Source organism: Stegostoma tigrinum, chromosome 19 (genome assembly GCF_030684315.1).
Source record: "Stegostoma tigrinum isolate sSteTig4 chromosome 19, sSteTig4.hap1, whole genome shotgun sequence".
Taxonomy (NCBI): Eukaryota; Metazoa; Chordata; class Chondrichthyes; order Orectolobiformes; family Stegostomatidae; genus Stegostoma; species Stegostoma tigrinum.
In genome coordinates, this window is record NC_081372.1 from 49,530,390 (window position 1) to 49,542,529 (window position 12,140).

General features: G+C 43.2%; 1 protein-coding gene across 1 annotated transcript; it reads right to left on the reverse strand.

The window, feature by feature from the left end:
* Positions 1 to 6,232: 6,232 nt before the first annotated feature.
* On the reverse strand, positions 6,233 to 10,760 carry LOC125461218 (iroquois-class homeodomain protein irx-1-A-like). Its single transcript, XM_048549732.2, has 2 exons — positions 10,176 to 10,760; positions 6,233 to 8,724 (listed from the first exon to the last, which is right to left on the reverse strand). Exons 1-2 carry the CDS (start codon positions 10,419 to 10,421, stop codon positions 7,960 to 7,962), a joined length of 1,011 nt encoding a protein of 336 aa, XP_048405689.1. The 5' UTR covers positions 10,422 to 10,760; the 3' UTR covers positions 6,233 to 7,959.
* Between the last annotated feature and the right edge of the window lie 1,380 nt (positions 10,761 to 12,140).

Genomic DNA, 12,140 nt, shown 5'->3' on the forward strand with positions numbered 1-12,140 from the left:
AAGAAAAACTAACAGCGCAAAATAGTGATGGTCAATAATCTTTTGTTTGCTGATCTGTTCGATAGTTTTAGTTCCAAGCACCATAGTGAGTGAAAGGCATAGATCTCATGTAGACCTGTGATTATGAAGCACTTGCACTCCCCAGGGAATGGTTGTAAAATAAGTGTCTTCTGATTTTAACAAGGAAGTAAAGTCAATGTTTAGATTAGAATGTACAATGGAACGTAATGCATCTAATGGGTGGGAATATTGTAGCTCTGTTCATGCTAGCTATTAGCAACATTTATGTCTCCTCTGTCAGTTGGAAGAATTTACAGCTGATCCAGGACTGGGCACCTAACAAGCAATTTGACATCACACAGGCAGTGGAAGCGTTATAATATGCGTTGGACAGAGAAGGTCAATTCTCATTAGCAAACATGTAGACATTTCCACCCATATCTTCACATGTAGTCACTTGCAGAAAAGGAGGTGGTCAGGGATAGGTTCTTTAGCTCTCCAGAGATGCTGTCGCATAGCTATTTTCCAATCAAACTGTCCAACACCACACTGGATCCCATGGTACTGGAACTCAAGTAAATGATCCTATCAGTAGGATTAGAACCATGTAAGAACGATCCAAATGAGTTGAGCAATGAAGATGTGTTGGAGAAGATGGCCTAATCAGTCAAATACTGTCTGAAGAGCAAAGAGAATGATGAGAAATAGTGTATCACAGTCACAGAAGACATGTTTGTAATTAGATTGGGACAATGTTGGCGTAATGAGCACCAAACCTGTTTCTGATAAGATTGTTTAAATTGACTTTAAATGGAAAATATATGTACCGATGAATAGATGACATTATTCTAATGATATAATTTGCAGAATAGCTGCACAATTTTGCCTTTTTATTTCAGCTTCTAGCTTAACTAGTTGATAAAGATTATCAATTCTTTAGATAGACTGAATTCCATGTTATAAGACATTAAGAATGTATATTTAATTTAGCAAGAGTCTGTTCAATATATTTCCCTCTGACCTGCCATTTCTTCCTTCCTAAAAAAAAGTGGTGACTCAAGCAAACAGTTAACTCCAGTCTGACCTAAATTATCATTTCTGTAAAGAATTCATATCAGGAGCCTACATTGTCCAATCAACTTCATGAACTGCAACGCCTAGGATAATTATTATGTCAATTACAATTAAAACCAGAGTGACCACGGTTTCCCCTCACTTGTGTTTTATTCCTGTGGAGATAACAATTTAAGGAATCCTGCAGATTATCTATTTTAAATTATGAAAACATGGAGATTTACTGAAGTCACAAATGACATCTTATGTGACCACAACAAAGGTAAACTATCTCTTACTGCCCTTTTTGACTCGTCTGTACCCTTTGATCACACTATCTTCCTTGAAAACCTCTCCAGTCATCAAAGTGGGTCTCACAGCTCTCACCTGGTTTCATTCTTTTCTCTAACAATTGCCAAAGAATCACAATCAATGTCTTCTCATCTCACTCAGGCAATGTCTATTGTTCCCTCTGTCCTGTTCCTCATCCACATACTGCCCTTTGCTGATATTCTCTACAAATGCAATGTCAGTTGAAATACATATGCTGGTGACCCTCAGCTCTACCTCTGTCTATCCTTTCATTGTTGCTAGATTATTGGACTCTTTATTCATTATTCAATTCAATGGAAGCATATATTTCCTCTGACTATATATTGGCAATACTATTCCATTTCCTTGCCATTAATTCCATCTCCCTTCCTGATAATGGATGTGAAACTGAAGCAGCCGGTTCTCATCTTCAGTATCCGTTCAACCCTAACGTGATAACTATGTAACTGCACTATCACTGAGATAGTCTGTTCCTGCATCTCTAATATTGCCAATCTCTGCCCCAGCTGATGAAGAAAACTAGAGTCATTGAGATGAAGAAATAGAGTCTAGGGAATGCAGAGAAATAAACTTTACTGTTTTAAAAACATTTCAGATTACAGAAAAGGAGGTTTAGGAGGTTTAAAAGAATATAAAGGTGGATAAATCTCTGGGGCCTGATCTAATGCATCCCAGAACATTGTGTGAAGTAAGGCAGTAAATTACTAGACCCTTTGCAGAAATATTTGCAGCACATATAACTACAGGTGACGTGCCCGATAGCTGAGGTCAGCTAATGTTGTTCCTTTGTTTAAGAAAGTTTGCAAGGAGAAACCGAGGAACAATAGAACTGTGAGTCTGACTTCAATTGTGGTTAAATTGTAGGAGGTGATTATATAAAAGATGAGATTTATGGATATTTAGAGAGGCAAAAATTCATTAGGGATAGTCACCAAAAAGGTTGATGAAGGCAGAACAGTAGACGTTGTTTATTTGGATTTTAGTAAAGCCTTTGACAAGGTTCCCCATGGTAGACTAATTAGTAAAGTTAGGTCATATGAGATTCAGAGTGAGCTTGCCAGTTGGATACAAAATTGTCTTAATGGCAGGATACAGTGAGTAATGGTGGAGGGTTAATTTTTTGAACTGGAGGCCTGTGACCAGCGGTGTTCTTTTGGATCCTCTTTTGCTTGTCATTTATATAAATGATTTGGATGACAAAATAGAAGGCATGGTTAGTAGGTTTGCGGACGGCACCAAAATTAGTGGCATTGCAGACAGTGAAGAAGGTTTTCTAAGATTACAAAGGGATCTTGATTAAATGGATCGACGGGCTGAAAAATGTCAGATGGAGTTCAGTCTGGATAAATGCAAGGTATTCCATTTTGGTACAACCAACAAGGGTAAGGTTTATGCAGTTAATGGTAGGGCCTTGAGTAGTGCTGTAGAACTGAGGGGCCTAGGTGCACAGGTACATAATTCTTTAAAGTTTGCATCACACATAAAGAGGATGGTTAAAAAGGCATTTGGCATGCTTGCCTTCATTGCTCAGTCCTTTGAGTTTATGAGTTGGGACGTTTTGTTGAGGTTGTACAGGATATCGATGAGACCTCTTCTGGAATACGGTCTCCAGTTCTTATAGGAAGGGCATTATCAAGCTGCAGACGGTTCAGAAGAGATTTACCAGGATGTTGCTGGGTATGGGAGGTTTGAGTTGTAAGGTAAGGCTGGATAGGATTGGACTTTTTTCACTGGAGCGTAAGAGGTTGAGAGGTGACCTGATAACAGTTTATAAAATAATGAGACCTATAGACAGAGATGATGGTAGCTGTCTTTTTCCTAAGATGGAGAATTTCAAGACCTGGGGGCACATTTTTAGAGAGATAGGGGAGAAATTTTAAAAAAAGACACTAGGCAAATTTTTTTCACAAAGTGTGGTTTGCCTTTGGAACAAACTTCCTGAAGAAGTGGTGGATGTGGGTACAAATACAGCATTTAAAAGACATTTGGATGGATGTATGAATAGGAAAGGTTTGGAGGGATATGGGCCAGGAGCAGGCAGGTGGGAATAGGTTAGTTTGGGATTATGTTCAGTATCAACTTGTGGGACTGAATGGTCTGTTTCCATGTTGTATGATTCTATGATGGAAACAGACCCGTCAGTCCAACAAGTCTATGCCAACCAGATACACTAAATCAATCTACTCCAATTTGTCAGCATTTTGCCTGTATCCCTCTAAACCCTTCCTATTCATGTGGCTATGCAGATGCATTTCAAATGTGGTACCAGCCTCCACCAATTCCTCTGGCAGTTCATTCCATACACATGTTTGTATTACTTCCAGTCTGGACTATTCAAATGCACTCATGGCCAGCTTCCCATGTTCTACCATTCATAAATATGAAGTTGTCCAAACCTCTGCTACCTCTTACACCCATTATTGATTATTGACCTGCACTGGCTCCAGATTAACCATCAGCTCAAATGTTAATATTCTTACCTTTGCTTTTAAACCTTGTAATGGCCTCACCCCTCCCCACCTCTGTGATCTCCTCCAACTCACTGAGGTGTCTGTGGTATCTTCAGCATCTCCAGTCCCAGTTGCTCCAATGATGGTGGCCATTCTTTCGGCTCTAGAATTGTGTCCCCTTCTAACTCACCAACCTCCTTTTAAGACCATCTTTAAAAATCTACCTGTCGCCAAACATTTGGTCATCTGCTCTAATATCACCTCTTATGGCTCAGTGTCATATTTTAATTATAATGCTCTTGTTGAGTGCCTTGATCCATTTCCAACTACCAGTTACTATTACCCGGTTTATCATCTTCAAATGAGATTGACTCAGGATCAAAGTTGGCATCTCGTGCTGACTGGGACCATCCAATTAATGTAGTTCAGCACTAAATCACCAAGACAGAGATAGAGACAGTTTGTGCAAGGAGACATTTATAAAGTAAACCGGGCGGGAGAGGCATAGGAATTTGATCCTCGATTCTCCGAGGTGTATCAATAGCCCACAGCGTCTGGCCCATAAGGGATGGACAATTCCCCCCGATAAGACATTCCACTCCCGCACATCCCAGATGTCCGCGTTCTTTAAGGACCGCAACTTACCCCCACAGTGATCGAGAACGCCCTTGACCGCGTCTCCCGTATTTCCCGCAACACATCCCTCACACCCCGCCCCCGCCACAACCGCCCCAAGAGGATCCCCCTCGTTTTCACACACCACCCTACCAACCTCCGGATACAACGCATTATCCCCCGACACTTCCGCCATCTACAATCCGACCCCACCACCCAAGACATTTTTCCATCCCCTCCCCTGTCTGCTTTCCGGAGAGACCACTCTCTCCGTGACTTCCTTGTTCGCTCCACACTGCCCTCCAACCCCACCACACCCGGCACCTTCCCCTGCAACCGCAGGAAATGCTACACTTGTCCCCACACCTCCTCCCTCACCCCCATCCCAGGCCCCAAGATGACATTCCACATTAAGCAGAGGTTCACCTGCACATCTGCCAATGTGGTATACTGCATCCACTGTACCCGGTGTGGCTTCCTCTACATTGGGGAAACCAAGCGGAGGATTGGGGACCGCTTTGCAGAACACCTCCGCTCAGTTCGCAACAAACAACTGCACCTCCCAGTCGCAAACCATTTCCACTCCCCCTCCCATTCTCTAGATGACATGTCCATCATGGGCCTCCTGCTCTGCCACAATGATGCCACCCGAAGGTTGCAGGAACAGCAACTCATATTCCGCCTGGGAACCCTGCAGCCATATGGTATCAATGTGGACTTCACCAGTTTCAAAATCTCCCCTTCCCCTACTGCATCCCTCAACCAGCCCAGTTCGTCCCCTCCCCCCACTGCACCACACAACCAGCCCAGCTCTTCCCCCCCACCCACTGCATCCCAAAACCAGTCCAACCTGTCTCTGCCTCCCTAACCGGTTCTTCCTCTCACCCATCCCTTCCTCCCACCCCAAGCCGCACCCCCATCTACCTACTAACCTCATCCCACCTCCTTGACCTGTCCGTCTTCCCTGGACTGACCTATCCCCTCCCTACCTCCCTACCTACACTCTCTCCACCTATCTTCTTTACTCTCCATCTTCGGTCCGCCTCCCCCTCCCTATTTATTCCAGTTCCCACTCCCCATCCCCCTCTCTGATGAAGGGTCTAGGCCTGAAACGTCAGCTTTTGTGCTCCTGAGATGCTGCTTGGCCTGCTGTGTTCATCCAGCCTCACATTTTATTATCTAGGGATGGACAATAAATACTGGTCCAGCCAGTGATGCACATATCCCATGAATGAGTAATAAATGCGCCTATTTGTTTTAAACAGGCTAACCGTTTCACTACACTATGTGAAAAAATACGCTGTAACCGCGTTGTGACCCTCTCACGTTTCAAATCCTTAACTCACTGATTTACTTTTTTATTGTGCATTGTGGGTGGTGAAGGAACAGCTGCCACGTTTTGATCAATCCTAGATGCCTTCACAAGGTGGCAGTAGGCTTTCTTCAGTGAAACAGCAAGCAAAAGTGTTACGCAGCTGAGTGTAAATCCTTTGAGAACAAGTTGGAGCTGGAATCCCACACAGATCTGATCACGTAGAACAGTACATTTTCCTTCCCAAAGGACTGCTGAAGGATTTGGGACTGGGTAACCAGCGGACAGACGCGTGAACCTTTTTTTTTCAGCGCTACCAGCTTTTTAATTTCCAAATTTCTAGATTTCCAAACCTCCAGTAGTTCATTGGCTGCTGGAACAGTTATCACCGCCAGAGGGCGCTTCTGGTCTCGTTTTCTCCTGAGCATCTCTCATCAAAGAGAAGGCGACATTGTCAGAACGGCACAGCCAAGGAGAAAGACCCGTGCTTCGTTTATTAGACAAAATATAAAGTTTTTACAGCCCAATGTTTATTCACAGTTTCTTTGTCGTATAAACATTTTTAATATACAAAACATACCGCATAAACTATGACAAGGTAAGAAAACCTCCGGCTTATGGAAACCAAGTGGCTAATTTGAACATGGATTTGGGAAGAAAGTTAGTGGACCATTAACTGGCTGCGCGGCAATTATTGTTTAGACAAGGATTAGAAACTAAAGAATCTTAAGATTTGTGATGGCCAACAGACGCAAAGATGCTCTGACGCTGGAGAAAGTGCACCTACATTTCCACTTTTGTCCTGCAATGTTTTCACTATAAATGTTAGAGAGAAATACTTCTGCATTATTGAAGTAATTTCCACCTCACGAAACTACAAGATTTTGGATGTAATTTCATACGAATATTTCCAATGAGGAGTGTTAGATAGATTTTATTGTTTGAAAACGAAGTGCTCCTAATCCCGTGCTCTAACTGGAATTTGGTTGTTTTCCCTTCTAAACTGTTGTGTTGATAAATTCCCCATTAGCATAGTTCATCTTATGTTTCAAAACAAAAATCTCGGGGGAGTAAAAACACCTGCAAATGGTTTCCAAGAAGGCAGTTTATATAAGGTCATTGTTTCAGTACCGCCTCTTACAAATTGGACTGGCTTAACACTGATCAAAGACAGGCGAGATGGACTGTCATAAGAAGCTATGCACCAGGGCGTGAAAAGTTTTTTTAAATGTATAAATGCCGTCTGTGGCATTAAGCTCTTTTATAGTGGTGATATCTACCACGTCAGCATCTTCGGATTAGATTCACTGGAACCGGGACTCGGCAATAAATTTTAAAAATCCCAGATATATGTCGAAGCCCCTTTTTTTTATAAAAAGGCCGACGCTGACAAATGCTTCATGCTTAATCTCGGTGACCCTGCAAAGTGAATGCAGAGAGTATAGATCTCTTCCGTTTTGTTGCGCATTTAACCTGCCCATTATGTCAAATTTGAACAAAAACAAAGTTGCTGGAAAAGCTCAGCAGGTCTGGCAGCATCTGTGAAGAAAAAAGAAAATCAGAGTCAACGTTTCAGGTCCGGTGTTCTGAGGAAGGGTCACCAGACCCGAAACGTTAACACTGATTTATTTTTCTCCACAGATGCTGCCAGACCTGATCAGCTTTTCCAGCAACTTCTATTTTAGTTCCTGATTTACAGATCCGCAGTTTTGTTCGATTTCTATGTCCAATTTAAACTCTGTGGTACAGCCAGTTGGCTAATAGAATCAACGATTACTTGTAAGGTTGCCGGACCAGTGTTGTAATCACCTACGTGTGGATATTTTAGACTTTAGGAATGGTTGCATTTTTTAAGTGAATTTCCACTTTACTCAGGTTGTGGCCTGTGCGTTTTAACATTGTATAGAAGTAATTATCTGGAGATGTTCTTAAAATGTGAATTGTGCTGCCTGGTATTAATTGCCGTGCTTTGTATTAAGGTAATGACTATAAATTAATCTTTTACAGGCCCCCACCCGCTTCACTCACACCCCAGGTACTGAGCACACAGACGTGTGTGGAATCGCTCTCAAGCCCAGCCCAATCACCGTCGACCGAGAGAGACAGACAGCACATCAACCCAGATGAAAAGTGCATTAGGAAATTGCTCAAACTTTCACTTTGTACATTAGATGCTGGCTCGCCTTTTGTCCCTTCTCACTGGTCAATGTCTCTCCTTTTGGGCTCCAGTCTGGAATGACTGTTTAACACAAGCTGTCCATCTGTGAAGCAGGCACCTGCCCAGATCTGGTAGTGAGTGACGGTGCCTGCCTGGCCCCTATTGCTTCTCCCGTGCTGAGAGGTCGCTGTTTCAGCCAGAGACCAGATCTTGGGTTTGAGCGCTGGCCCGGTGCTGTCTTTCGACTCCGCGCTGCTTGTTTTACTCACGGCACCCTGCTCCTCAGACATTCCCCTTTCTGGGGTTTTCCCCTCGCTTCCTTCCAAGCTTGTCCTCACATCGTTGCCCCGTTCACAGTCAGTGCCATCTCTAGCTCCATGCCCAGGGTCTCCATCGCCACTCGGCCTCTGCTGCCCCTTGTCCTGCATTCCTTCCACCGCCTCCTTCTTGCCTTCCTCCTCATCGCTTTCACTTTCCTCCTCGTCCGATTTGGTCTTGGGGACCCAGGTCATCTTATTTTCTTTCTTTAGCCGCCTTCTGGCGTTGGCGAACCATGTGGAAACCTGAGTCAGGGTCATTTTGGTGACAATCGCCAGCATGATCTTCTCGCCTTTGGTTGGGTAAGGGTTCTTTAAGTGTTCGTTTAGCCAGGCCTTGAGAGTGCTGGTGCTCTCCCGGGTAGCGTTCTTGGCTCGGCCCGGGTCCCCGTGCGCTATGGGGCGGTAAGGCGAGTAAAGAGCGCCGCCTGGCGGGAAACCCGCCTGCGAGTAGAGGCAGCCAGCTTTCAGGTCATAGGCGGACCCCTGAAAAATCAGAAGCAAAACGGTACTTATCCAGTACGTGCATTCCAAGACAATGTGCAACAGGGTTTACACTTCAGACTGCAAGATGATTAATTTGAATAGTATTAGTGTCACAACACACATTAATACAAGAGTATACTATTAGATCCCTTTCATTTTTTTTAAAAGAATCTCTCTCTATATATAAAAAAGGATACATCCAAACAGTTAAAGTTGAATGAGGGTTCTGACCCAAAACGCCAACTTTCCTGCTCCTCTGATGCTGGGTTCCTCCAGTTCCACACTGTTATCTCTGACTCCAGCATCGGGAGTTCCTTACTATCTCAGTTAAGGTTGAGTAAATAGTTTTATCTCCAAATTCTTCCACTCGCCTGCATTTTTTTTTACACCTTTTGTAGAGGTCGAATATTCGGCTCCGCCATCTGTTAGTGACGTGATTAGATGTCTAGGGCCGTCAAAATTGTGCTAGAAGTCAGGGGCGAGCTTAGTAGTCGATCAAATAGAAATTAAAATTAATAATTATTGACGAGCTACCGGGAGGTCTAAAGCTAACCGCTTCAACTACAGGGCAGTGAGACTCGAGGCTTTGAAAATTTGTCAGGTGTTTTAAACGTTTAAAACGTAGACCGGACATAGTCCAACTTCACATAGCTTTGGCCTGAAAGCAGTTGACATCTGTCCTAACACACACACACACACTCTTCTAACCAGACTGATCCGCTGCTCCACAGACCAGCCTTCAGCTAACCCTGGCCTCTTACATTGATGTATGTAAACTCCGTGATGATGAAAAGGACATGGCCTTAGCTGATTCTAAAAAGAAAAGCTACCCGATCTCCAGATATTTTCCAATTAATGTTAATTAAAAAGATGTATGTGCCAACATGCGGAGTAAAAGATGCTGTAATATCGGAAACTATGAAATTGTGGATTAACGCTCTTCATTTTCAAACAAACTTTTTCAAGTTTGGTAATGTGAAGGTGCCATTTAGAATATAGTTTCCTTTGCTGAATTGAAGACAGCAAGGTATTTCTTATTTTTATTGATGAATGTCTTATGCACGTTAATCGCAGTGTATTCATTCGTGCTGTGACTGCTATATTAAGCAGTCTCCTCAGAGTTTTGTAAATAATTGTTGTAAAATCTAAACCACTGCCACCACTTAAACCGGTAGCGAGGGATTAAACACAATTTCGTTTTATATTAATTAATAACGGCAAAACGTTGGTCTGTAAGTAATACAAAGACCAAATTCAGCGAGAATGTAAGATTTTAAAAGGCTGAGTGGAATTGGGTCAGAATGGGAGTGCTGAAGCCATAGACAGCAGGAACTTCTCTCACTCTGAAAATGATCTCGCCTTGTACTCGCTGCAAGTAACGACCCATTTACAGACTGAGAACAAACTACAGTTCAAACTCTCTACAATAAGAATGGGCACAGCTTCCTTACCAGGTGGGACAGGTGCCTGAGATCGGGATAAGGCTGGAGACTGTATCCTTGTGGAATTGGATATGTGCCTGGATACCGGGCCAGGAGAGCATGGAGAGGTGGGGGTACTCCAAGACTGAGAGAAGCTCCGGGAGAGGACAGCATCGCCGCCTGTCTCTCCACAAACACAGCCGGCAGACCGCTCAGAGCAGAGCCCTTCCCGGCAGTGACCACATCCCCGTATCCCAGCTGAGGAATAGCCATCATGCGATATAGACTAAAGAAAACCACACTATCAAACTAATCGCCGTCTGTCTCTATATATCCCCCTCTGTCCAGTCCATTGGAGACCTCTGGTATGATTGACAGGAGCTGTGTAAATGGTATTTACATATGATTAGTGAGGTTTAACCATTCAGAAGCCAGGCTCGCGCTCTGCACAATACTGTACTCACTTCAAACTTAAAAACATGTAGGCATTCATTCTGTCAAGAGGTTTTAAACACGGTCTAAAGGCATACAGACAAGGGCATTTCAAGATGTTAATGTCAGAAGCAAATTAATCTTCTCTTTCCTTTGAAGGCACTTTTAAATTGATTTCAACTACAGTGCAACGGGAAAATTCTCTTGTTTATAAAAAAGCGTTTCAGAAATGCCCTCAAATAGTTAAAACTGTTGGATGTCCAGAAAGGAGTGAGGTACAAAGAGAAGTGGGACTTTATTCTCTCTCCCACTTTAGCCACTCAAACTGTTTTAAGACCCTAATTCGCGGTATTGGGTTTAAAGTTGCTAGTGGCTTGTATTTTGCAGCCAATTGTTAATGTTCCTCTTCGTTTTCCTGATCTCATTACAAAACGCTTCCTAAACCAGAGGATAGCGATTAGGAACAGAAAATTCCAGTTGTTTAGAATACGAGCGGGGTTATCAACGAGGGGGAAAATCCATACGAATTTCGGTAACATCGAATGAACTTCCAGGGCGTGGCTTGAAACTCCACCGAATGTGACCATCACCTCAGCGCAAATCCTTCTCAGAGACAAGCTCTCAGAGTGTCTAACTGGAACGCCTTTAATATGTTACATTGATAATCTGTTCTATTCACATACAACAAACAGCTAAGGAGGTCGATTCTAATCACTTAACCACTGGTTGGACCTCTCAAGGGCCGTCCATCAGTCTGTTTCAAACTCTCGAGTCTCCCCAGCCTGTTGCTTCAACGCCGCATATGATGAACATTTTAACCCATTACGACGCAGCCACGTTCAAATTAGGATCGAGCAGTGTTTAGCAAGATCAATAAACTGTTCGACTTGGCGCAAATCCTTTCTGTATAAATTAACATTTCAGGCAGGATTGCTACACTTGTTCCGTCCGCAATGTGTATATGACACATGACGCTGCCTAGCTATATTTTTAAATGAAATCTTTCCGCCTTGTCTCTGTGATCTTCCTTTCGCCTGGGTAGGTTTTGAGATATTTTCATTATTGTAATAACTACCCGTCGGATTTCTGTTGGGTTTTGTTAACATTGGATGAGAGGTGTCTGTAATGTGGCAATACTGATCACAGTGTACCCATCGCTGGTCTGTCTTGTCTATTGCGGAGCCTAAAAATTGTGACAATTCGGTCAATCATTGCTCAGAATTGCTAATGAGTTTCCTATCTTCAATGTCCAAGGTTCTGCTTGTCTCTACTTACGGTGGCTATCTTATCTACCCGAGTGTATTCTGCTCCTTATGGCCTTTCTCATCATATTTTAGTAAATACTGGAATGTGTTGCAGCCTCCTGCAGTACTGATAAGAACTGGTGACCATGAGCTCAATGCTTGTGTGAAGTGGCAGTGTTGACACATTATGGACTTCTCTCCTTCACCACAGCACTGCTATCTCCACCCTAGCTGGGGAAAGACCACAGAGACAACATGGAGAGATTTCAAACAAATTTCATTTAAAATAAACCATAATACGTGGATGAAATGAGCACAG